The 27,500-nt window shown below is 37.3% G+C and overlaps 2 protein-coding genes across 6 annotated transcripts in view; one reads left to right on the top strand and one right to left on the bottom strand.

The window, feature by feature from the left end:
• Nucleotides 1–4,169, bottom strand: part of LOC148733846 (uncharacterized) — a 15,505-nt gene extending 11,336 nt beyond the window's left edge. Inside the window, exons 1-2 of one of the 2 annotated variants that reach the window (XM_088758673.1) lie at nt 3,866–4,169; nt 2,222–2,340 (exon numbers count right to left, since the gene is read on the bottom strand). In XM_088758673.1, the coding sequence (XP_088614799.1) occupies nt 2,222–2,315 (94 nt within the window). In that variant the 5' untranslated portion in view covers nt 2,316–2,340; nt 3,866–4,169. The remainder of the gene's footprint in view (nt 1–2,221; nt 2,341–3,865) is intronic. The other variant, XM_088758674.1, reaches the window with a different exon arrangement.
• Nucleotides 4,170–4,652: 483 nt separating this feature from the next.
• On the top strand, nt 4,653–24,158 carry LOC148733845 (uncharacterized). Of its 4 annotated transcripts, XM_088758348.1 has the most exons (23): nt 4,653–4,875; nt 6,605–6,816; nt 6,952–7,023; nt 7,521–7,589; nt 7,955–8,026; nt 9,152–9,223; nt 9,629–9,703; nt 10,039–10,113; nt 11,106–11,177; nt 11,344–11,418; nt 12,626–12,697; nt 13,050–13,115; nt 13,379–13,450; nt 13,894–13,965; nt 14,424–14,495; nt 14,990–15,061; nt 15,698–15,769; nt 16,055–16,126; nt 16,420–16,476; nt 17,814–18,019; nt 19,013–19,132; nt 20,006–21,517; nt 23,349–24,158. In XM_088758348.1, exons 2-23 carry the CDS (start codon nt 6,605–6,607, stop codon nt 23,519–23,521), a joined length of 3,432 nt encoding a protein of 1,143 aa, XP_088614474.1. In that variant the 5' UTR covers nt 4,653–4,875; the 3' UTR covers nt 23,522–24,158. The 4 variants fall into 4 exon arrangements, with proteins under 4 accessions (XP_088614474.1, XP_088614475.1, XP_088614476.1 ...); XM_088758349.1 differs by lacking the exon at nt 13,050–13,115; XM_088758350.1 differs by lacking the exon at nt 19,013–19,132.
• The last annotated feature ends 3,342 nt before the right edge of the window (nt 24,159–27,500 follow it).

Here is a 27,500-nt window from a genome sequence, read left to right as displayed (position 1 = left end):
AAGTTTGAAATTGTTGTTGTTTATAAACTATTATCGCCCTCCTCACAACTATCCAAATGTATTCAGCAATTCGCTGGCCTTCTAAGAGCCTTGGATTTTCATCATCACTACTCTTTTATCGTATTAGGGGATTTTAACTTTCCTGGCAAACGGTGGATAGAAGGGTCAGGTTTTGCATCATTTGGTGATGATTCTTCTTTTGAAAATTTGTCGATGGACTTTGATTTATTTCAATGAGTAGAGCAAGCTACTAGAAGCAACTACATCTTAGATATCGTTCTAACAAACACCCCTTCCCTTATGCTCGAACCTAAAACTGGTCCCCAGTTTAGAGACAGTGGACTTTCATCAGATCATTTTCCCGCCTTCTTTGACTTTGCTGTGAATGTAGATTTTAAAGATGTTTCTCGCTTGAGGCAATCCGACTTCAAAACTGCAAATTTTGAATCTCTTAAACAAGTCCATTTGTTAACTCCACTCAGCAGTGATATTCACAGCGTTAATGCCGTCGAAGATTTTAATTCTCTTTGGAATTTGTGGAATGACTTTGTTTGTTTGTTTGTTTGTTTTTTTGTTTGTTTTTTTGCCTTCGTCCCAAAACTAAGCTATAAACATCCAAATCGTCCTCCATGGATATCAAAGGACTTAGCAAAGGATATTAACAAGAAGAAGACCGTATTAGGATCTCAAAATCTCCTCAACAAGTGAAAAAATTCCGCAAATTAAGGCAACAGGCTTTTCAAAAGGGCAAGTCTTGTGTCACTCAGCTCATTGAAGTATGAGCACTGGACCGCGGGCTAGAAACTGACTTAATTTACTTAGACTTTGCCAAGGCTTTCGATTCTGCGTGCCCGGCAAAGCTCGTGTCAAAGCTAAAAACGTTTGGAATCAATGACTCCCGACTCTCCTGGTTTTAATCATACCTAACTGGAAGGCGCCAATGGGTGGTTATAAATGGAACTATTAGTAATTAGACAGGTGTTGGGTCAGGCGTACCCCAGGGGCCGCTTCAAGGACCGCTTCTCTTTTTATTATTTGTAAATGGCATGCCAAATGTAATTAATAGTGCTACGCTGGCTATGTTTGCTGACGATTCTAAATGTTATAGGATCGTAAATAATGATGCTGATTTTTCGAAATTGCAGCAGGATTTAGTTTCGCTTACAACTTGGTCCTTGCCAAATGAATGGTATTTTCAGCCCACAAAGTGCAGTAATCTGCGTATATCAAGGAAGCGTATCAGTCCATATCGGAGCTATAGTATAGATGTGGAGGTTGTCTCAACTGAAAAAGATTTGGGGGTAGTGATCGCGACTGACACCTCTTTGAAGGATCATATACTCGTGATAGTTGCTAAAGCAAATAGGTTACTGGGCTTTATTAGAAGTAGCTTCGCAGGAATTGTTGGCTTTGTTCCGCTGTTGCGTCTTTACTGTTCATTAGTGCGTTCGCACTTTTGCTATTGCTCCCTTGTTTGCTATTTTTCCCTTGTTACGAGTCAGACGCGTCAAGCGTGCTCAGGGCTGAACTTAAATATAAATAAAAATCCTCCATTAACACTACGGGATTTCTATTTTTAATAGGATAGAAAATTTGTGGAACAATATACCTAGTGATGTTAGGCAGGCTGAGTCTATTGACTCTTTTAAGCGTAAACTTAAGTCTTTTTATTTTGAGAGACTTTTCAACGTTTTTGATCGAGACAACTTTCGTACCTTTAAAATAATTTGTCCTTAATGTCGCCGAGTAATTAAATACCCTTGTTGCGTGCACTTGTTAAGCGGCCTATTACCAAATATTTAGTCTATTAGTTAATATTTGAGGAGAGGGTTGAGTTGGAGCTTAAAGCTAGCAGGGGACTTATGTCCTATTGTTTTTGCTCCGTACTGCTTGTACAAATCCTTAAATAAATAAATAAATAAGAAACTGTCAGTATGTCGATCTTCATCGACTCGGAGATACCATTAACATGTGTGTGTGGCTGTCATTAAAGGGGGTGGATTCAATTTGACGGAGTTAAAAGAATGAAACAAACAAAATAAGATGTATAAAAACACATATTTAACTTTTAGTAATCAGAAACCTTATTTAGACACATTAGGCAGAGCTACAGTACACCAGAACAATTTTTGCGTCTTAAAGCTTCATAATTATATAGCACAAACAGTGTTGAAGTAGAATTTGTCACTGCTCTTTCCGTGTTTCAGAACGTTTTACTTACCGCAGTAATTAATATTGTTTACTTTCACCTTATTAGCGACAGTCACACAGAATAGGAGGGCGGTGACTATCAGACGCAGACACGAGGAAGCCATGCTAACAGAGGAGTGCTTTTGACACCTGAGAACAAAAAATTCCATCCTCGAAATAAATAAAAAAAACAAATCATGAACCAAAACGAAAAATATAGGATTAATGAATGATTAATTAACTTCTCTGGTCTATATTAAGCTTGATATCATGACTTTAAAAAGTCTTTTGATAGTCTCTCGAAGTTTTTCCTAGCAAGCATAGCGATCTTTTCGCGAACTCGTCGTTCAATTTTCCTTCCAGCTCTCATTTTTTTTTTTTTCTGAACCATAGTGCCAAGCTCTCTAAATGGATAGAAATATATCTTAAATGGTGGCAATGCTGAGATCGGTCATTTTTTCTTTTTTCCTTTTCTACTTTCCTCTTTATTTTTCAAACATGACACTTCGGACCCGTTATAACTCTTTAGTTTACGCCTAAACTGTTATAGCTAATTATAACTTCCGTGCTTTAGATAGAAATGTTTGAAAACCTCTAGATAGAAATGTGTTTTGAAACAAAAAAACCTGTTTCATCTATAAATTCAACTAATTTTTTCGGTATTCACTTGCTTATTATATCTATTGGTCTGTTGGCTGAATACTTGGTTCTCTTGTTTTAAGTCCTCGTAACAATTTCATGATTTCTGTAAACACTTATTCGGTCTTACTCGAGTCGACTTGCTTCTTCGCTTCACTGAGTTGGAAAACTTACATATCGTTTGAAATTTTTGACGTTGTTTTTATCTTGAATTGATAACATATTGGAAGATTTAGACAATTCCACATACAAACTTGTACGATATTGTTCATCTTGCTTATCTGAGCATGAAAAGAACGATGTTATCGAATATCTCGCCGACTTTATCAGGTGACCTAATTATCTGACTGTTTTCTGAAACGACGAAACGAAGCATTGACACCTAAAGGGAACAAAGCTAAGAGCTGCTGCGGAGTCAATGACGTTTACGTGGTAAATCGTTGTTAAGTGTCAAATCAACTTCAAACGTATGATAATCACAGAACTTGTAGATATTAAAAATAAAATTATGCGTCATGCGTCAAAAGGAGTTACGTTTGATCATCGCTTTGAAAGCACTAAGATTCTGATACATACTATGAAATATAGTTTCCTGTGTTCAGTTAGCTAAATATCCATCGGTAGCTTTATCTCTTTGCCCCATTATGTGATGTAAAAATATAACGTAAAACTCAACAATTGCAGTAGGTCGGAATGCTAGTTGGGTTCGGCGTCCTAGCCTGGTCTCATTTGGCATTCAAAGCTCTCTTACTTCATGATCATGCATAGAATTTTTAAGAAATATCGGCAACATTTCCGTATAACCCCAGACCTCATTATACATACATTTCTTGGATAAAAGAAAGCAGAGGCAAAACAACAGAATACCTTTGAGATTACGGCTTTGTTTCTGATTGTTATAGGATTATACGGAAATCTCTTCGAAATATCTCCCGCGAGATGTTTTTAAACTTGTTCCCTCGTCTTAAAAAGTCATCTTGGATGTGAACACTGTTCACATTCGCCAGATGACTTGGCATAACAGCAGATTACCTACCTGCTGTAAGAGAAACTCGCTTGCCGGAAATATGATGCATGAATCGTGGTCAAGTGTAAAAGGTCTGAACAATTCGGTATAACTGCCGATTTATTTTAAAAGAGGATGTATACCCTGGTGGGTACTGGTGAACAATAAACCATATCCATTGACTTCTAATGCGCTTTTACGTACTATATCCCACGATGAAACACCTGAAACCTCACAGCCTTTGTTCTTTCCTTCAGCCTAGAGGGAAAAACCCTAGGAAACTGTCTTTTTCAGTGTCTTGTTTGCATACCTGCAATCACTTTCGATTGTTATTTTCTTACAAGGGCCAGGTCATGCAGAATGAACTCTCGTTTACACAATATAACAGCTGAAACGCTAATTCCTTTCCCTTTGCTTTCAGCTAAGAGGGAAAACCCCAAGAAACCTTTCTTTTCAGTTTCTTTTGTTTGTCTATGTGCAATCACTTTCGATCATTGTGTTCTTACGATGGTCATGTCATGTGGAACGAACTTTGTTCAAAACGTTTGTCTTTCCTTTTTTTGTTTTCATCACTAACGAGACGAAAACTATAAATTGCTTTATTTATCTATTTGGTACTATCATGAAAACTAGCGGCTGTTAATAAGCTTGTAAATAAATCAAGAGTCTAAATTTCCCAAGAGACTTGTTGATTTTAGGATTTCAAGTTACTTTCAGTTTTCAACATTGCAAATTCGTATGGCCCTTTCGCTATATGCAAATGACCATTCGTTATAGGCAAATGCGAAGAACAATTAAGCACAGTTGGGAACTTGTATTCAATCAACCAGTGCTATAAAGGGTTAGGATTTTCGTCCGTAAAGTCACAAAAATCTGAATAAAGGCAAGTATGTTCATAAGCACTACACGTATGCGTGCAACGAACGGGTTATACGAATTCGCTCTGGTAAAACCCTGAAAAAGCTCAAACATTCGAAAATATCCGCGCCTCTTCAACCGTAGAAGCTATTGGATGTGTTCTTTCTGACTGGTCGTTACAGGTGTGCAACTATATCTTCGCCAAACTTTAAGTATTGTATTTAATATTCAGATTTTTCATATTTAAGTTATAACCTGAAAGAAATGGCAATGAAACCCTGTAGTTGTGCTGATTATGTGCTGGTTAAGCAAAATGTAATTATAAACGTAAATGAAATTCCATTAATGCATAATAATTGCCCAGTTAATCAGGTCATTTAGACTAGTTTCAAGAGAGAGGGAAACGTCTCGATGCTGTTCTTTCCCCTTCCGCAGCTGTTGTTTGGATAACCCTTCGTTCTTTCATTTACATATTGCAGTCAGGGATGAAGTAGGCTTGGGTAACCTAACAATTAAGGCTGAGCAACAATTAAGGCTCACAATTAAGGCTGAGTAACTTGGAAATTTAAATCTTTTATCTTGGTAAAAACGTCTATTGAAGTAAAACAAGTTAATTTATCGAAGCCAGGTTCATTAACTCTTTTGAAATTAAATTTTCATTTTTCAGACGGTTTGACGATTTAAAAATAATTAGGCAGAATGATATCTGTTTTGCACATTTGACATCGCGTGAAAGCAGACCCGCTTAAAGCCGTAATGAAGTAACATTGGCTTTCTTTCTAATTCTGACCATTATTTTCCAACATATATTAGAACATAGCTAGCAGAGTCGCGCAATCAAATTCATTATACGTAAGCGTGCTCAAAATCCCGATAGTGCACGCTGATAGCGTCAGCAAATCCGACTTCGCCAGAAAAATTTTATTTTCGCGCGAGCGGCCATTGCTATTGCGGGGAAAAATAATACATTTCGCGACAATAATGGATACAAACAGAAACTCGGCCTGCTATTCCGAAAACGAAGACAATGTTTCGACCTTTTCCCATGGACTAGAGTTCTTAAATGAGGCAGAAAAAGAGAAAAACAAAGGAAAAGGAGACTTGGCATCAGCGCCGTCACGATTCGCTTCAACTGATATTGTTGTCCGTTTTTCGCGTCGCATTTGATGCACAATTCCACCGGCTATGTTCTAAACAATTGGTTCATGCTTTCAGCTGTGCACTATCGAGTTATGGAGCACGTGGGAAGTTTGGAGAGCACTCAAGAAGCTAGAGTTGCCCTCGGCTATCGCCTCGGGCAACTCTTACGCTTCTTTCGTGCTCTCCAAACTTCCCGCGTGCTCCATAACTCGATAGTGCACGCTAAAGCATGAACCAATTGTTAAGTGGTGGGTAATTTAGTCGACGCTTGAATTTACTTTATACTGAAATTTTTCCTTCGTTCAAAGATTTGAATAAAGACCCAGTTTATTAGAAAGGACCAGAAAGAGCTTCGTCCTATATTTCCGTTCATAAGCAGTCTTCCAACACGGTTTTTACGATCGATTGGTATGAAACCACAACATACATTACACAGCCGTCTCGTTTAACACCCCATGATGAAAAAGCTCGAAACCTATTTACATGCAGAAAATATGCGAATTCCCTGAGAGATATAAGTTCTTACATTTTGATCAATGATGTAGATTTCATTCATGTGATGTAAGCCATATTTTACCGGATTGCTCGAAATAAAAGTGATTCTTAAATTATATGTGCATGTGTAGAAATAAGCGTTCGAACAATACAGGTTCACTCCAGGTATTTCAAACTTGCAATTGCATATCTCGAAAATCATACTTTATGTATATAGTGGATATCTCATTCAGTTTGTTAATTTTTAATGGATATATTTTTGTTTCGTTTGAGCAGATGGGGAAAGCATCTTCAATCCGGTTATTGACATGCAATCCTTTGGCACCTCTAGTTTTGTTGCACTGGCTCATGGCCTCTGGGTTCTGTTGTCCAAAAGATTTTCATCCAGGAAGTTGTCAGTGCAAATCTTTTGGCCAACATCGAATCAGTATTAAGTGCAGCGGAATTAAACACGTACCACGTGACCTTCCACCCAATACGGCAATACTGTGAGTACCGTCGTACAACTACGTTTTTGTACAACATCTTGTTATGAAACTGAAAGACAAAGACAATCGATAACCTTCCTTTCTAATCAATCATTTTGTGCTACACAGCTTCCTTATCATTTTTCTCCTATTTAGGGATTTGTCAGGCAATCAACTGAGCTCGATCCAAGAATTTACCTTCAGAAATCTGACAATGCTCAAGAAAATGTATGTGATCGAAAGAAGCTCGCTCTTTTATCAACGTTTAATAACCGTTTCATAAGTGCGTGTTAAATATGAGATAATAGTGACTTAACGATTCAGACATCGTGAGTTTTTTCTCCAGCTTCGCCGCATGTTGTCTGTTATTTAAAAAACTAATCAGGCTCCGTCGTAGCATCGAGTAAGCTTTAGCCAATCTCGCATCTCTAGCCTGTTTCTTTGCTTTTTTGCAGCGATAAGCCATTTTTTGGACAAAATATCAAAAGTAAAGTGCAGTGTTCATTTGGTTAAACTTCAAAGATACGTGCAGCGCACCACTAAACAGAACTCATAGTTCTCTGTGGCTTTTAAACTGCTTTTGTTATTGAGATGACCTTGCATAGTTTTTATTTGTTCATTTAATTTTTTTTCATTACTAAGTACCAGCCTTTTTCAATCATTACTTCACTTACTATTTGAAATCAAATAATTGAGAAAGTTATTCTTATTTTTTTAACTTATAGATCTCTCTCAGGAAACAAGTTGACGACCTTTCCTCAGAGCACCTTCCATCTTCCAAACTTAACTAGGATGTACGTATAGTTTGGATTTGTAAATATATAAATGCCATTAGTGTAATGTACCATGTATCTTACCTTGTAGAATTTTAAAAAGAGGTAGGAAGATCCTGACAGCCTTCGCGCCTCCTTTCGTTTGCTTAATTTAGCACTCATTCCTGCAGTACACCGCGGTTAAGTTGAAAACTGTTTATTCACGTCCCTTACACACTTACTCTTGACCGAAAAAGAGCTACTACAAAAAATTAAATACACGCTATAGATATGCTACATGCATGCAAATCCATAGGTCCCGAGTGTATTACATCACTTGCATTCGTTTCCGCACGTGAGCATCACTATGTACTACAATTCCCTGAGATAATTTTTTTTCTTCTTAGAGATTTATCATGGAACATGTTGAAATTTATACCTGAGAAAGCGTTCCAGAATCTGACGAGATTAGACTACTTGTAAGTAGACAACTTAAAATAAAGGGTAATCATATCTGTACAAGGGAAAGCGATTCTCTAGATTTCTATAGATTTAAAGTGTTTTTCGATCGAAACCAGCCTCCACCTATTAAAAGTGGTTTAAACTTTAAATCCGAAAAGCAGCGAACTTGATTGTACATAATTGTCTAATTTCTGAGGCATAGAATATTTTTGTATCACACATCACACAGTAACATAAAAAGCGATCATTTCGTTGCATAGCTGAGAGGGCGGAGTTGATGTTGTAATGTTTCGATGAATAGCGTAATTTTATGCTTGAAAACTGTAAAACTGAGGACATCACTCACAAGAATCTTTTTTATCATCTGTTGATAGCTTGAGCTGAAGTTTTCTTCGGAGTGAGGAATATGATTGAGAATGGGTCAGCTCAGGTTCAAAATTCTGAAAACGCATGTGAAAAAATCTCCTTCAAGAATTTCAAAATACTCAATGGAGCCTGATCAAAGTTCCCCTGAAGTTTTGTAAGGTGGAATAAGCCAATGGATGTGGCGCTATAGAAATCCACTGTTTACCGTTATTTATTGTCAGAAAGGGACGGCAATGTTGCACATCACACCGAAATTCATAAACTTCAGAATAATAAGGGAATCCTCACAATTAACTGCAATTTACTGATAAAGGAAAACAGTTCGAGTATCTCTATGTTATACTCGTCTTTTGGAGGTTCCCAAGGATGAGTGAAGCCCTTAAGATAATTTGAAGTAAGAGGGGTGGGATGGGGGGGAACTCTCATTCATACTGCAAACTGTGGGCTGGGATGGTCCATGGACCCTGACCCGTTTTGGGAAAAGAAAGTACACGTGATGGGTTAATCGTCGCATATTGTTAGCATCGGTAAGGAAAGGCGTTTGGATGTATGAAGCATCCAAAAAATGTACTTTTTTGTAGAACTCCATCTCTCCCTGACCCTTTCGCTACCTCCATATAACTCGCGTCACAATTCTTAAGAGAATGAGAGGCAGTAAAATTTGCTAGAACCACTTCTGAATAAAGTTTTAGTCATAATTCTCTTTTGACTCATAGACTTCAACGTTGCATGGCTTTTTTACTCATACACGTGACAGTGCATTGCTTTCTCGTCAGAAACCTTCAAAAGAACCTTTTGGAGCATATTCCGCAGAGCGCATTCCAAAATTTGAAGAGGCTAAAAAGAATGTGGGTATAGTGTTTTTAATTCGAGACAATAATTATGAACAATAACAACCAGAACATTAAAATCTAGAAAACGAAGAGAGGAAAATAAGAAAATAATATGACAAATCTATTCAGGTTACATCATGTAGCATGGTTTCGGTAAAACGTCAATGTAAAGCCCCTCCCACTACTCCCTCCTTTACAATAGCAGATTGAACGAAACCGTGGTATATTTCACGGAATGCTACGAATAATCGTGAAAGGGACAAACAATAACATATTTTGTTAACATCAGTTCATGCCTCAGCAGCATGCATCCATGGGCGAAGAGTACAAGAAGGACGAGCCATCGGAACATAGGCATTACTCTGATTATGTCGGAATAAACTAATTAACTACATGTAGTTAGCACTTTTTATTTCTCAGATTTCTAGCGGGCAACAATATTTCACTGAGTGCGTTCAAAGTCTTCTCAAAAGGACTAAAAAGCGTCTTCTACTTGTAAGTATATCCATGGAAACTGAAGTCAAGATTAAACTACTTTCCTTCCTCATTTTAGTTATCGTTAACGTTCTCGAAATAGTTGTTGTTTTCTGCAAAAATAGAGAAGAAAGATAACTCACGGAAGATGGATGCATTGTTTTCGCCCGAGATAACAAAGAACCGTGCTATGAAAATAAAAAAACCGCTTTGTCGCAAGGGAACATCATGCTTTAGAACACTTCCATTTCATCGCTTGATGAGAAACAGCAGTATGCGGTCAGAACGTCACGATCTTAGCTGAGACAAAACATCTATATCTATTTACTAAGAGTGACTTTCCATCATCTCCGCAGAGATCTCACTGGAAATCCGATTGGGCCAAACTTAACTTCGGACACTTTTTCTGGTTTTAGTGATATGAAGAAATTGTAAGTTAATAAATAGAGATTATTTCAAGGAAAGTGCTCAGAAACGATTTTTATCGACGAGTTGCGATGCATCAAAAAAGAAAAACGATCGAGTGAGGGCAGTAAACGACTGCGTTTTTTTATGCATTGGCGGAAACAAGTGAATATAAATTCGTTCAAGCACTTTCCATCTTATTTCATAGTTTCTTACTTACTCCTTAGTTTTTTTCTTACTAGCCGACAAATTTCCTAGATTGGAAGCGAACGACTGTCAAAATACATCGTTCATCTAATCAAAGACACGAACGATAGTACCCCACAGTGTAAATCTCAGTTGTGATTAATTAATTCCACAACTGTCTATTTATCACAAGTAGGAAAGGCAGCGGTGAAAAAAAAGCTTTAGAGGATATTGAAGAGGACGATTCTCAATTGTGTTGAATTTATTTCATGCACAAAAATGGATTATGTACCTATTGACCGAGTGGGAGGGCCGAACGGTAAAATATTTGGCTCGAGGTAATGATGTAACTGACCGACGTAAACGAGGTCGTTCGCAAAAGACTGAGAGCCAAATATTTTCCTGTCTAGCTCGATCAAAGTCAATCAACGAGCGTTTTATCATTTGACCACTAAGTTTCGAGAATGTCAACGTTAATGATTGGACGCGGTAGATGGGGCACACGCAGCCACACGAGCACAAACAAATTATGCAATCAGAGCATTGACAAGAAACCCCTAATTCCTTGAAAAACACGACTCTTTTTCTTCAGTGCTGTTTTCCTTTACGCTTTTGCGGCAAAGCGACGCGAGGGCAGCAGGGCTGGACGATTTTTTCAGGATTTTTTACTCAGAGTTGTTTTCAATGGGAAAGCGCGAGTGGGGCCGCACGAGGAAAATTATTTTTTATCTACTCTTTAATGATTTGTACGAAATATATTTACGTCTGCATACTCCTATGATGTCTTATCGATACACTTCTCCTTGCTTTTCTAAATTTTCTATTATGCAAGATACTTGAACGAGTGTAGTCTCGCACACATTGATGGAGGAACCTTCAAAGCCATGGGAAATCTAACACACCTGTAAGTCTCTTTACAACAAAAATTGTACACCTTTAAGTTTTTCCTTTATTGCAATCCTTATATTTAACAAAATTGGTGTTTTGCCATTAACTCAAAGCTACATTTCAATTCAGGAAACACCATTTCTGGCATTGGGTATTTGAAAATAATTGTTATTATCTTGCAGTCATCTGGCGAGTAATTCCTTGTCACACTTACAAAAAGCCACCCTTGAAGGACCATCTGATAAGCTTTATGTTCTGTAAGTCACTGATAATACTTTGATTTTGTCGAGGATAAGTGAAAAGCCCTTAAACGTTCTGATTACCTGTCATTTATTAGTCTCGTTTAACGCCATTTCATTGTCAAGGGAATGGGCATAAACCTCTGAGTCCTAGCACTGAAATCCCGAATAGGATTGAAAGCCTTTCATCAAACCAGCAAATTTCATTGATCACAACATACGTAATCTTTCACTTTGTGCTACCGTGATAGGTATGTAATTGGCGAGAGGTGGTCAGCAGAGTGACATTACATTGCCTTAAAAACACCCGTTATTGGTCCAGAAATCAAAAAACCCCTATTTACCCTCATTTGTACATATGTGATGGTGTCATTTTATTAATTTTTTTTTTTTTTATCAGCAACTCCCCATTTCATTAAGTCCTTTTGCTAAATCACCAAACTCATCAGCGTGACAATAATCCTTATTATAGCCACCGCAATCTGGCGTCATGCATTACCGCTATCGTCCCTTTCCTGTCTCCAGGCTTAACCATCATCCTCCTCGACATAGTTATCGTCTTTGTTCTTGTCCTAGTCATCATCATCATCATCATCATCATCATCATCATCATCATTATTGTAAGATTATTTTTTCTCCAAATATCCTGCTTCCTGTGCTTTTTTTCATTGCAAATGGGTTTTATATAGCCCTTGGTTTACATAGCGGAGCAAGGTTTCCTATTCAGGTAGAAGAATATCGATTTCAAGTTGCTCTCACAGCTTAGATTTGTATTGCCGATTTTCCAACAATCGTCGGTAACTGTAGACATCTTAATTCCAACTCAAAGTAGTTTTGATGTTTATAGTTGTACAAATAAACACGGGAAACCCATGAACAAAATAATTTTAGCATTACGAGACAATTGCGTCATCGCTTTCGCAAGAATCATCCAATCACACATGGCGTAAGAAACAAGCCGATCAGAAATAGATATAAAGACTGCGGGATATCAGAAGCCGTTGCGCGGACGGACTACACCGCCGGTTTAGACCGTCTGCGACACAGGCTACATCAAAGAAGCCATTGAGAAAGCTCGTTTTTGTTCAAGAAAAATGAGGGACAGAGGCTGCGTGAGTTTGCAGCTCGATAGCGATTTTTAAAACCTCTGATACTTAGAATGAGCGGGTCTCCTGTTTTCCCTTTAGCTTGATCGATTCAATTGTCAGCTCTCCTCTTTCCACAGGCACCTGGATGAAAACCAAATTAGAACAATAGAGGATGGCACATTCAAGAACTTCACAAAGATACAAGAATTGTAAGTAAGAAATGGCATGCTCATAAAAAAATTAATGCCCGCAAATGAATGGTGGTTATCAAAACAAGAGCCGAGGTTTAATGTTTAAAACCATGTGAATAGCTAAATCTTAGTTGCTGCATGGTTAAGACAAGTGCCTTTACACCCAATTTGAAGTACTCTCGCTGAGATATATGTCAATCCCTATATAGTTTAAATTTGCTTTTCGTTGTCTTGATCTCGAAGTGTAGCCTTTGCATTGAAGATAAAGGAGACTGCCAAGAGAGATGCTTCATGAGATCATTGTTTCGCATTTCCGATGCATACACCTTTACCATCTTTTAGTAGTATGTTATTTGGATTTACATTTTAGACACTTATCTAACAATCAGCTGAGATATGTGCCCGATCTACCTGGAATTAAAGCGCTGGGAGCTATGTGAGTTTGAGTTCTTCTCGGTTATAGTACTGTACTAAACACCGGAGAGTCATCTGGATTTGCCTCATTCATTGAACTCTAGACCTGCAGCCTTTTCCTATTACAAGGAAAGTCTCCCCGTCTCATGAGAATAGGGAAGAGGGTCGGACGGCCAACAGAAAACCGGTGGTTTAACTGTATGCAAAATGAAGTATGTCAGTGCACAGACATTATTTTAGACAACATTCAATCTAGCTGTTGAAAATACTTTTATTGTGTTCTAGGATGTTCTCTGGGAATCAAATTGAAACAATTGATAGGGATGACTTCCGGAACTTAACTATGCTCACTTCACTGTAAGCTCAACAAAACTCGCATTCATGAAACACATATTATGCATTTTTTTCTTACGTTTATCATATAGTCAATCTATTTTATAAGCATGTGCTTCGACGAGGCTCCCAATACACTCAATGTTAGAGCATTTTAAATGATATCCTCATGAGCGTGCATTAAATCACTTTAATGTTATACTCCTATCCCTAAGGAGTTGTACGGTTTTCATTTTTTGTTTTTTTTAGATTTGATGTAAGAAAATATCTTGAAACTCTCAAAATCTTAATCGCGGAGTTCTTGTGGCCGACGTAGTAACTACGTGGAGATGCTTTGATAAAGTCGTTATCATCATCATAAGTTATTGTTATTATTACTATAGATATCATTGTCACTGTTATTACTAATATTATCATCATTATCATTTCATACTTTCATAAGATAAACTTTGAAATGTTCGCTTCAGCTTTTTTTCCTTCAACAAGCTTCAATACATACCAGAAGGGGCTTTCAGTGGATGCAAGAACTTAGCAATCTTGTAGGTTAAAACGGTTATTTACTCTTACAATAATACAATAACATTAATGATAATGAAATGCTTTGTCCAACATTTCTAATCTAATCTGATCTAGAGGTAACCTTAATAACATGAAATTGCTCGGGTATTACGAATTAAGCAGGGCTCTTTAGAAATTATGCAGCATTCTAAAGGTGGTCGATGAGGTAAACAAACAGCGGAGAATGTATTTATATGGAGTGACAGTGAATCGTAAAAAAGAAAAAGTACAGTGGGAAGGTTGAAAAAGTCTATGGTATGAAGCTTAGGAGAATTCGAAGTCGCACATGTAAAGATGCCATGACAACTAATCGCCGTTATTCAGTAAGATTCACAACACAACAATATTTTTGACACTCAGTGGTGGGACTCAGTATGTGCCCAGAAAAAAACTCGTTGGGAATTAACGTTCTTTATTTCTATTTTTGCTTGTCCTAAAGGCATTTAAATTTTAACAACATCACAGACATCAGCCCAAGCACATTTACCGGACTAAAAGGTCTGCGTCTCCTGTAAGTTTTAAGATGCTTCATACACATATTACCTACATACAGAGTTGTTCTTGGTCCTAAATTTTTTTTGTATATTTTATAATCCGTCAAGGGAACATTTTTTATTCGACAAATGAATACCAGTTACATTAATATTTTACACAACTAATCATTGACAATTAAATTCTTAGACCAAGTCTCGGGCATACTGAGAGGAAGGTGATTTCTTGTGAGAGTCTAAACTTTAAACCAGGTTCCTGTTAGAAATATCTTGTACATGTGTCATACAAGGATATTTATCAATCATAGGGAAATATTTTTGTACCATGAAGCAAACGGATGTTGCTTATTTCACACATGGTGAGGTCTGAATTTCTTCAGCCAGCGACAAAGGTATTCTTAGGAGGATTAGCTTCGTAAACTTGACACTGCTATACCGTCTACGAACTGGTTGCAACTCATAAGCCTTAGAGCAATCATAACAGTCCGTGTATTTCTTGTTTTATTCATAACAGAGGATTGATGGGCAACAACCTGAGAGTAATCCCTGATAATGCATTTGCTAATGCTACTACTCTAGAAATCTTGTGAGTAACTTACAAAAAAAAATTAATACAATTGAGTGTGATTAATAAGCGCTCAACAAATGATAAATGCTTAGTAATTTACGGAAAATATGCTTCAGCATAAATACGGAAACTGCTCAAAGAACACGTTGCTCATTAGAAGTCGGTATCTTTAATACGCTGTTTCTTCTCAAACTTAAAATGGTTTTTCTCATTGTTACTCAACAGCCTTTAAAGGTTATTTTCTCTGTAAGTCTCAGTTCTAGATTCGTCACTAGTATTCTTATAATTGTCATATTATAATTCTCGTTATTGTTTTGCCCGATGTTGACTGGGAATTTTTCAAATTTTACGAAGAAAGAAATCTTGTCAACTCTTAGAATGTAACATCTCTTTAATGCAAAACTCAGTCTACTTAACATGATTTGTTTATAGCCGTTTAGAATGACTTAATAACGATGGACAAAGGTGGACAGTCTAGTAACTGTTACCTTCATAAACTGATGAACAACAATCTCCATTAGATACGAGTCCTCTAATGTGTTATGTTGTTTAAAAAGTGCCGGAACACCTACGGAAAAAAGACAAAACCAATAAGAGTGTCAAGAATGGATATATTCATGTGATTTAATCTGTGGTATGCATTGCTGTTCCCAGGTTTCTTCACAGTAACAAAATCAAGCAAATAAATGGTAACCCCTTCAATGGCTTATCTCATCTTCAAACATTGTAAGTTGTTAAATCAACGTTCCACTATCTTAACGTGTTATTGCTCCGGAATTATACATATCGCAAATCAACGCTTGACTTGAAAAACTTGAAACGCGGAGAGGATCCCGACAATTCGGTAAAATATTTATTGATATAAAAAATCTAGCCCTCAGTTTGTTAGCTATTATAATACATTAATCATAGGGAAATTAATAACCAGCTCTTAATTTTCTTGTTCTATTTGTCTAAAATAGGAACTTCTTGGCGTTATCAATATATGTCAAACTTTTATTTTTGTTTCAGGACGATTTTTGACAACCCATTGACGATGCTGCCACTTGAAATGTTTCATGATATGATACCAGGCATGAAAATGTAAAGAATGAAAAGTTATACCCTTACAATAAATCTGCCCCAATGATTTATGGGTGTGGTAAATTTTCCAGTTGTTCATCTTATGAATATTGGTTAATTTTTCAAGGATTAAAATATTTTATAGCTTTCAGTGTTCCACATCTCATTTTATTTGAGATGTATATCATAGGCAGTTATCGAGGGTTGTACTGTGTTAGGGCAGTTTAAAGTGTAAGTTTAAGACTGAATAAATGTTACCTTTATCAAAATTTTATCCGATGCAACTTATAAAAAAATTTAAATTTTGTTTCCAGTGCAGTTTCTTGCAAAATTCTCGAGGGATTTATTCCAGGAAACTACACTGCTCGTATGTAAGTAACTGTTATGCTGCAGTCATACTACGAAGGTCTTCTCTGATTAAAGGAATAAAGTGGTGAAGGTCTTTTATACAATTTCCCCGGTTAAGTATGTAGCTAGTATAATGCACGCTCTGATTATCTCGAGTCTTGAGAAGTAAGGCAAACCAAGACATTGCGCTTATGTAGTCCCCACGAGGGTTTTTATGGATGACGTAAATATCAAAAGACAAAAGTTCTTTAAAGAGGGTCTCAATTGGAAGGGGAAGACAACTTCACAATTGATGGTTAAAAATAAGCCCTTTTGACGATTGAAAGGTAAATTTAAGGTATCTGGCTGCAAGTCTTCATAATGACGCGTTTCTAAGGAACTGTTAGTTTATAACACCTTTTATTAATAAATGACTGACGTTTTACGACACCTGAAGTGTTTCCACACCGGAAGTCAGTTATGTCGCTAACCAGTTTTACTCGCAACTAGAAGTTAAAGGACTTACATCGATGTATTTTTGTGATATATCAGAACTTATATTTATAATCGAGAGAGCTTGACCCCAAGTAAGACAATAGTTTAGTTCTTAACCAAGGATATCTGAGACATTTGACGGCTAACATTAGCTTGCTTATTTGACGGTTGACGCTAAAAAATATTGCGTTTTTGACGGTTCATGGTTGATATTTTGGCCATTTGACAGTTGACAGTCATCCCCATGCAGGCGGTACGGTATCTATGTAAGCAGTTTTCTTTTATGTGAATTCTGTATAAATAAGGAAATTTATGCTCCTGGAGTTTCTAAGTTTGTATAAACCTCTTGAAAAAAAGGCTCGTTATCTCGTTCCCTTAAGGCGTGTGATTAACATTCATGACATTAAGATTATTGTGAAGGTGTAGTCTGATCGTCCGGGTGAGTGTAGTCCTGAGGAGGACAGTTGTCGGTGGTAGTGACTGACGTTTCGACAACCTGTGCGGAAGTCATCATCAGAGTGAACGAACTGGAATAAGAACATTCTACTGACAACAATCATTCACTTGACTCTGATGATGACTTCTGCACAGGTTGTCGAAACGTCAGTCACTACCACCGACAACTGTCCTCCTCAGGATTACACTCACCCGGACGATCAGACTACACCTTCACATGTTACCCCCGGGTTCAAACCATTTACTGCATTAAGATTATTATGGTAAATCATGTGCACCGGAAAAAGGAACTGTGGATTTCCTCGGCCCGAAATTTTTTTTTTTTTTTTTTTTTTTTTTTTTTTAATTTGAGTTGATATCTCTTTTTTATGTATTTTATCGTGATATGTGCGCTGATCCAAAAATGTCCGTTTTCTTTTATTTTCAAAAGCATTTGTGCCCCATCAGAATCGTTCTTTACAATTCTAAACACAAAAATCGCAGGAAGTGGCCGGGTTTTAACGTCTTTTGAACATTCGGGCTTCAAATGTGATGATTGTTATCCTAATGGACCGTACTTATGGGGCACATGTCTGAACTGCTCCTTTTGCGTGGCTGGTACCTATAGCAATGGCACGTGCAGAACATGTCCGGCAGGTAATGCTGTTTTATCTTATTTGTTTTAATTTTTCTGTAGATATAATAATTAGTTGAATTAGTGAAAAAGTGGCGAAGCAGTATGACGTGATCGCTATTTTTTATTTAATGATGCAACATAGACGGTCTAGGGAGCAATCAGTGAACATAAAACGGTCCAGCAAATTTCACTATAACCTGTCTAGCGAAAGTCAATATGAAGTACTATTCTCTGTAAGAGTCACACTCCTTAAGAAATAAAAATTCTCAACCTCCCGTTCAAAAAATTGAACTCAGTGATGTTGATACTAAGTTAAAAATCTAATTTAAGTTCAGAAGTTAAGAACTGAATCTCATTTTTTAATACACAAATGATGAGTTGCTCTGAAGTAATCCTGGACAAAATATTTGTAAAACTACAGAATGCATCATTTTCATAGAATTAAAAAGGATGTTCGCTCTTGAATCAGCAGATTGTTCTTATCAAACATCTTAGAAAGCAATAATTAGCGATCTATTCATCCCCAAACATGATACAACTCACGCGGAATATCCTGCTTCAAAGTTTCTTTGTGTAATTTGGGGAGTTCTACGAGGCGGTAGATATTGCGTCTGACCCCTTGAACGGAAACTGCGTAAGCACACAGGAGACGCCTTTAGAGATGACGCAATGCGAAAGTTGCATAAGAACGTGTAGGCTAGATCACGAGACTGTAACAGGAGACGCGTGGGAGATGATGAAATTAGTTTTTGTGTGTGAGAGCAGAAATCAAGAGAGACGTTTTGAAAACGAGGAGGAGAATAAAACAGGATTTGTCAAGGACAATTTTCGAGTACGTGAGTTAGAGTGTACCCCACAAGTTCGGTACACCCCCAACACATATTTTAGATGTAGCCAGTATGACCTTCGATATATAAACTTTATCGATCGCCTGCAAGTCCAATTCTAGTTTAGGAAGGAATTTACATTCAAAACGACATTCTCATCATAAAGTTTCTTTTAATTAACTTCAGGTGGCTTTTATCAAGATGAAATGGGTCAAGTAAGATGTAAGAATTGTAGCACGGGTACATATGTTTCAGAATTGTGTCATCCAGGAAAATCTCCCACTGACTGTTTCGCATGTCCATATGGTGAGGATCATACCAAGGTTTACAAATAGGCAATAAGCAATATTGCCGATGCTTATGAAACAAACGCCATTACAAAAATTGAAGTAGATAGTGCATTTCTGTCCCTCCAACTCAACAAATCAAAGGCATTGGTTTCTTCATAGCTCTTGATGCCCGATCCTCATTGGAGTTTTCTTCAAGACATTAATCTCGGCGATTAGTGCATAATGCAGGCAAATGCGCACCAAAAGAGTATTGCGTTTCCCGTGACCGAACAAATTAGCTTTAACAGGGGTCCCACTAAGTGCCGGTCACTGACTGATGACCCCGCAGTTTAACCTCTTGACCCCTAAGAGTGCCAAGTATCTAATTTCTCCTCACAATATCAGCCCTGAATCATTCATTTATTAAGGTTAGGAGAATAAAGGAAACAATCGCCAACTGAAGAAACTCTTAATTGTTAAGCAAATTCTCCTGGTCAGCACCTTAGGAAACGTATGGAGAACAGTATGGAGAAAAGGCAGGAGATGTCAGGCATGGAGATATCAGGCTGCACAGGGTTAAAACAACACTTCTTTCTTGAGAGTCACTTTTAACTTTGTAAATTAACTTTTACTCCTTTTTATTGCTTTTATTCTTTTCTATCTATTCGGGCATTATTTTATTTCCTCGACAACGTGTAAATGTCTATAGATTTTCAAAAAAAAAAAAATATATATATATATATATATATAGTGAGACCTACTGCTTAACACTTATGCGGCTTGAACTAGTCATACTCAAATTGTGGATCTTCTACCCGATGCAGTTGATCGTCTTCTCCTGGATGATATTACCGAAAACCCTAATATTGATTACTTTCACATATGGATGCATTGCTCTTTTTCCCAACAGGAACCCAAACTAACCAGACGGCTGGTTACCGTGCTTGCAGATGTCTTCATAATTTCTACCGCTTGGATCGTTTCGGCCCTTGTACGCTATGTCCAGATCATGGTATGGACTGTAGAAACGACACAGCAATATTGGCTCCTGGTTACTTTTGGAAGTGGAACAACACGGACATAATGGCAAAATACTCAACATTTGTGGCCAACACTGACATCGCTACAGCTGAATACGACAAGAACTTCACTATATTTGAAGGACTGTTGCCAATGCCCCTCAAGTGCCCCTATCCAGACTCGTGTAAAGGTGGAATCAACTCTTCTTGTAGCACAGGATATCGAGGTACTCTTTGTGCAATGTGCTCTCAAAATCACTATTTCCGATTTAACAGCTGCCTGCAATGTCCCAATGTGTTAATCACAATCATCTCGTGTGTGATAATAGTTGTCGTCTTCGTCCTTCTGTTTGCCTTGGTTCTTTGGGGAGACTCAAAACGTACCCAAGACGATCGTACCGTTGCAGATGTTATCATGTCTTGTGCCAAAATCGTGATTGGATTTTATCAAGTCGTCGCCGGTATTTATTCGGCATTGGCACGGGTCCAGTGGCCTGTTGTACTTGTTTCCATGGAAAAATACTTGAAGTTTTTTGAAGGAAACATATTGCAGTTTGCACCATTAAGCTGCATAAATTCCCAACTTCGATTGGACCCATTCATCCAGTTTGTTGTAGCCATTTCCATCAACATTACGGTTGTTTGTTTGATACTACTGTATCTATTCTTAAAGAAACTTTACATCATTAGCATGGATATCTTGATGAGCCAAAAGCTGCAGAAAATCACAGCCATAAAGAAATCATGTTATCGGAACATCTTCCTATTTCTTCTGTTGTCTTACCCAATGACAAGTAAGAAAATCATGAACATCCTACCCCTGCCTGGAAACTGTGTGAACGTGTGTTTTACCTCTCATGGCAACGATTGCATATCTTTCCTCAAAGCTGATTATTCCCTCCGGTGCTTCACCACTCGACATAACGCGTTTTGGCACATCGCAGCAGTATTTGCATTATACCCTGTCATTTTTCCACTGTTACTTCTGTTTCCCATTTACAAATACCGCGAGTGTGGCACCGATGAAGAAATTGCTTTTGGTTTTAAAGTGTTCTTTGAAAATTATAAAGAGAAATATTGGTACTGGGAGATAGTTGAGATGTACCGCAAACTGACCCTCATTTCAGTCGTCCTGTTGTTTGGTTCCGAAAGCCATTCTCAAATTGGCTTTGCCGTAGTTGCAGCAAGTGCATCAGGAATTGCTTACACTCTTGTGCGGCCCATAAAAGGCAAATTTGAAGATGGACTTCAAACCTTTGTGCTTTGGATAATATTCTTCAATGTTTGCCTCGGTGCAATTTATTCCCAGCCCACCATCAAGCAAAATCAAGAAGGAAACGATTCAATTTTTGTGAATGTCTTGTTCGTTGTTCTGAACAGCTTCGTGTTGTTCACAGCCCTGGGTAAGGTTTTATTTCCTAACAGCCCTTAACTCTTTACCATTTTCCTCCGTAATTATCATTTTCTTTCCAATGAAGAATCGGGTTTTAACCTACCCATCTTAGACCTATGGTGTGGTGGAAGGTTTTTTTTTTTTCTCTTCATTTAGTGTTATTATTTTTATCTTATATTTATCTTAATTCTTAATTTTCTTATTCTTTTTTTAACCACACGTCTATGTTCGCTAGCATAGCAGCGATAAATTTCGGTCCAGTCACATTCATACACCTAGACACTTCGATATGTAGGATTCAAACGTGCGTGACCTCTCACGTACGTGTATTACTCTTGATTTAAAATTAACCCTTAGGCCCTCTTTACAAGGCAGCTAGGGTTACCCTAGCGCTAGGGTAACCCTAGCGCTCAGCTAGGGTTACCCTAGTGCTAGGGTAACCCTAGCTGCCTTGTAAACACGTCGATGAAAAAAAGAAGAAATGTGGGAGCGTTAGGGTAACCCTCCTGCCAGGGTAACCCTAGCACTAGGGTTACCCTACCTGCTTCTAAACAGGGCCTAAGCTTAAGAGCGGCCGTCCGTAAATACCGCCCGGAGGTGTGCAATATGCAAAAATCGAAAATCCCCAAACTTTGCCAGAATATAGGTTTGGATGAGCTATTTCTAGAAAAAATACTTTGAGTTCAATCACATTTTTATTTTTCACGAACGGCGGCAAAATCGGTTTTGTGGCTCTCACCGTCAGCTTCACGAGATTTAGACGTGGCCATTTATTATTTTTCACATCCAATTGCGTGACAAATAATGGCGTGATTTGACCTCTGAGTCACTTTTGTCTGGGGTCGTAAAGATTCATAATTTGGGTAAGCTTTCGCTGAATTAACTTGATAGAACCCCATTCCATGTACCAAGGTGCGATTTTACCCTCTCAATTTCGTCCTTTTTTTGTCGCCAAAATGATTGAATTACTGGATAAAAACAAAAATTCCCCAAAAATTTCTATTGCAACGGAATCGAACAAAGAACACCTCAGACATTTTTTATATACATGTTCTTTTCATTATGAAAATATTTGATCACATTTACTGTTTATTTTATTTTCAAGCGACGTTCAAATAATGGCAGGCTAAACCTCGTGAAGCTGACGGTGAGAGCCACAAAACCGATTTTGCCGCCGATCGCGAAAAATAAAAATGCAATTGAATTAAAAGTGTTTTTTTTTTATAGAAATAGTTCATCCAGACCTATATTCTGGCAAAATTTAGGGATCTTCGATGTTTTCATATTGCACGCCTCCGGGCGATAATTACGGACGGTCGCTCTTAATCTTCACGTGACTCCTTTGATCACACTTTAAGTTCTCGTTTTTCAATGCATAATATATTCAGTGTTGGCCTTTTTTACGGCAAGTTCTTGTTTTAAAATCAGCCGTTATTTTACTTGGCCCATTCACGTTATTAGGAGGAAATATCTTTAGGTCGTTAATCCTTTTTTCGTTTTCATTCTGTTTGTCAATTTTCTTAGATCTATTATAATTTTTGCTGTAATTTCTCCTTCTAGTCGAACTTGCATTCACATCATTTCATCATTTTCATCACCTTCTACATAATCTGATGCGTTTAATTTACTCTTTGACGGTGAACGAGGAATAAACTTTCTCTTTTCAATCAACTCTTGGCCGGAGTCTGCACTATAATCATATTCGTACATCACGCAGTAGCTTTCTGAACGGATTAGTGCATTCAGGAAGCCGAAAAAACATGAAAATTACGGAATACTTACCAGGAGATTATCCATCATTATTGTTATATTTTTTTTCCGATATATTTCTATTTTAACAGTGAAAGGCCTCGTCCATCTGAAGTCTGCATGGAGAAATATTTCCCTCTGCCCGGCGCGATGTTTCTGCGAGATATGTGATCACAGATTCCTTGGAGGTCAACGGAGAAGACGGAAAAACTTAATGCTCACCCAACCTCTGACTGAGGAACGATTCTTAGTTACCAGTGACTAAACACTTCAGTTGTTACTGCTATATCGTAACATTTTGTAATGATAAACATATTAAATGACTGCTTGTTTTTAGTTTTTAATCCTCCAGGGATAGCTTAACTTTACCCTTTAAGAAGACTTGATGAAGTATCATCGTGCTCTACTTAATGAATCTTCAGACGCATTACTTTCCCTTCCTCCACTACATAGGAAACTCGCCTGTCACTTGACATGTATATTCTAGGCAGGAACAGGTCTGGACATTACTTAATGAAGAACTTCAGGTTACCAGGATGCCGCTTTCGCTTAACGGGTCTCGAGGAACTGTTCAGTACGAAAATGGTTGATATGTTATTATTTTTGCAATGGGACATAAACATTTTCAATAATGTGCTAGGTATTCAAGGACTATATATGATATTTTCAGTCCTAATTCAAATCGCATCGAAGAGTTTGTAAATTACTTTTTCTGGTGTTACCTTGACAATTAAGCAAGACTTTCTAAGCCAGAATTGCAAGTAAAATTTTACTGAAGTACTCATAACATTTTGGTAACTTAAAAATGTCTTATAACTAAGTCAAGGTTTGAAAATGGATGTTTTACTCATAAGCAAGGTTTTTTTGTTTTGCTAATTACAATGTAACATTTTTGTGCTTCATGTTTGTGAATTTGTTGGAGGGAAAAAATCTACCAAATAGCATGAAGAAACAAAAATAACTTAAAAATCTGCAATGCGTTTGAATCAGTTTTTAACAACTTTTTAACCCCTAGCGCACGAGCGCAAATTAAACAGATTTAGCAAGAGGAAGGGAACGTCAGTTGACAACGGCGCGCGCAGCAAAAATACCGGTAAGAAACATGGTCGAGAATGTCGCCCCGTTGTGCTTCAGAAGTGATTTAGCAGTCGTTGCAACTAGACGCCAGCGCAATATCTGTTGTTCAATAGCCTAAACTCGGCTTTTCAAAGATCGCCAACACAAATTTTAGCTTTCACAAACAGCTTTAAGGACAACGAAACTATCCTCCTTGAGAATGATGCAACAAGTGCAAACAGAGGATAATTATAGTTATGGAAAGTTAGATTTTTAAGATATACGAACCACATGGGCAATTAAATTCTATAATTGATCCATTCCAGGTAAAACTCGTTTCTGTTGATTCCTGTATAGAATTTTAGAGCCCATTAGATTTTTTTTTGCGATTTGTGTTGCTGTCTTTTCGTTTCGTGCCATTAGATATTAGCACTGCCCATCTTCGCCATTTTACAAAGTATAGTTTGGAATTCATCATCGTTTTTCCCCTTGTTTACTGGATATTTCTCTTCGTTCATGACGGTACATCTCTTTTGAACATTGAATACTTAGAGGTACAAAGCATTTGAACGGTGTCATGGCCAAACCATGTAGAAACCAAGCGACCCAACGACAAAGTCGCTTATGATGAGTTCTTGTTTAACGCTGAAAGAATTCATGCAAGTAACTCCTGAAATGGTTAGGCTTAGGATAAGACTTGGTTTCGGTTTTTCGGTTGTTTTGTTTTGTTTTGTCTCTTCCTTTTTCGACGAAGTTGTTCAAGCCTGAATTAAATTACTTGATTTAGAAAGTCGTGTCGAAATAGAATTGATTGTCATTTTGTTTTGTTGGGTGAGCACGAATTTCTTGCTTTTATCGGCGCTGATTAAAGATTTAAAAAAGTGTAAACCCGAGAAAATTCTTAAATTGTTTATCTCTGACTTCAATCCACCAAGCATTCATTCATGGTCGGTAAAAACGACAACGACAACAAATAAATAAAAAAAAAATTACGGTATGTAAGCTTCGTGATTGTTCATTTGAAAGTGATTGCTCCAAACTTCAACATGCAGCGTGTTTATTGATGAATCGATTTACGATAAAATTCAACAGGATCCCATTCTTAGAGTTTTCAAATAGGCTTAAAGAAATGTATTAAAGAAAAGCCCTTTTATTGTCTAAAGCCTTGCTCATTTAAAAGCAAACTGAGCCCTGAAATCTTGGATCTCTCGCCAACGAGTGTGTTCCAATTTCCTTTCGGAAGCGACAAGTTTTCAAAAATACACCGATTAAAACAAAGAAAGGGACCCAATTATCCTGAACATGAGTATTGAAATACTTCCACACATTATTATCTCGTTTGCATCGATTTACAAGTGATTTAAGCAATCATGCTTAACAGTGCGTCATCCTGTATATTCCTATCGTAGCAAAACTAGAACGACTCGAGATATTAACAAAAACACATTGTTTTCCCTCCAACACTGCCCCTATCCATTTGTGTTGACTACTTTGACGGGTTTTTCTGAAAAAAAAAATAATTATGTTCATATAGAGGCATTGTAGATGAAATTCAATTAACACCTCACCACATAAAGGACGCCCATCAAGCTGAATACTTCAGGCCATTTCCTTGCTTTCTACTTTTCGGTGACGAACAATGGCTGGAGCATTTCTTTTTGCCCCTCTTTCACTGTTTTATATAAAAAAAAAGAAAGACATGTGAATACGGAAACCGAAACTGTGCAATGAATTTTTTTTTAGGACTGGTTCGAATTTATATATCTCAAAGCAACCAGGGACACTACTCATAGAATTGACAACTCAAGCAAAAACTGAATGAAAGTAGCATGACTCAATATAATTTACCTTCCAAATCCATGTCACAATAAGCCAGAGCTGTCTTGCCAATACTAGACGAGTCCAGCCGGTATTTATTGCTTGGAGTCTGTTTTCCTTTGTTTGCTTTTATTTCTCGGCATGAACAAAAATCCCTAATTTTCGTAATAAACAGAGTGTGAGGGAGTCTAACTTGCATTTGCTCTCTACTCGGTGTTTAGACCTAATCTAAACACCGCTAGGTTCAAACAATGTTTAAGAATCGGTTTTTATATTTTAACCATTGCCTAGAAAACACCTTTTGTGAATGTTTAAATAATCTGCTCCAAGAATATACTAGGTTCCTGTCTGTGCTTAAAGACATGCTTTTCCAAAATGAATGTTTCAGCTGTTTGATTAAAAACCTCGAGCGTTTTACTTAATCAGGCATTTGCGTAATAATAACTGACCACAAGGATCGCCTCTCCGGTTATGAACACTTTTTTGTGGATTCAATAAAGCTGCGACTCATATTCTTTTTCTTTTCAAAAACTGATCCATCCAACCAACCTGTAACAAAGACTAAAGAACTAAATAGCTTAGTTGATAATAACCCTTACAGCTGTTTTTTGGCAAAGTGAATTTAATTCTACCGTCAGGGCTTAGTTGTAGATATAACGTTGGCATAAAAGCCCTTCCTAAGTAGCTGGGAAACAAATCACGTATGTGGCAATTGCAAACCATTTGCCACATTTGTGTAATGGTAATACATAACAGTCTTTTCAATGATCTCCTCAGTGGTGCCAAATTAAAACTACTGAACGCATGAGACTTTCCGAGAGATGTTGCCTAAAAATGTTGATATTTTTATCATTTTACTGGATATGATGATATCGTCTCAACTTAAATGTCCATTAGTCATATTTTGGGGGTAGTTCCCAATTTTGTTCTGTTCTATTTTCTTTATCTTTCTGGCGGTAAAATAAGTTTTTTTAATCTGAACAAAGAAATAGGAAGCCTAAGGTACGCCTTGTTAGCGTGAAAAAAATCGACACAAATCTAAGAAAACTGGTAATCATTCACTAACTAAAAGGAAATGTTTTTCATCCAAATCAGTAACACGTCTTGACATCTTATCGATATTCAACGCACATTGAAAACGTCAGGGTGCAAAGCACTTATGCGATCCATACCTTGAAGGGTGCATCGGTTTAAAATTATATTAACTATTGTGAATACCTATAAATATCTGGTTTTTAAATACTGAGGTCTGTTAATAGTCATCTTGTCCATTGTGAGGCATGAATAGGTGGAAAATGTTCATGGATAGCGTTGCAGAGATAGAAAACTTGCATGGAAAGCAGTGAAGACATGCCTATTTTTTAAATTAA

This window comes from Stylophora pistillata, chromosome 4 (genome assembly GCF_964205215.1).
Source record: "Stylophora pistillata chromosome 4, jaStyPist1.2, whole genome shotgun sequence".
Lineage (NCBI taxonomy): Eukaryota > Metazoa > Cnidaria > Anthozoa > Scleractinia > Pocilloporidae > Stylophora > Stylophora pistillata.
This window is presented reverse-complemented; position numbering and strand designations above follow the sequence as displayed.

What these genes read in the sequence shown, in the direction of transcription:
- LOC148733845 (XM_088758348.1), top strand. Translation starts at nt 6,605, where the DNA reads ATGGGGAAAGCATCTTCAATCCGGTTATTGACATGCAATCCTTTGGCA. An exon ending in CCACCCAATACGGCAATACT is followed by an intron (nt 6,817 to 6,951) that starts GTGAGTACCGTC and finishes TCTCCTATTTAG; the next exon opens with GGATTTGTCAGGCAATCAAC. An exon ending in TTCACAAAGATACAAGAATT is followed by an intron (nt 12,698 to 13,049) that starts GTAAGTAAGAAA and finishes TTTACATTTTAG; the next exon opens with ACACTTATCTAACAATCAGC.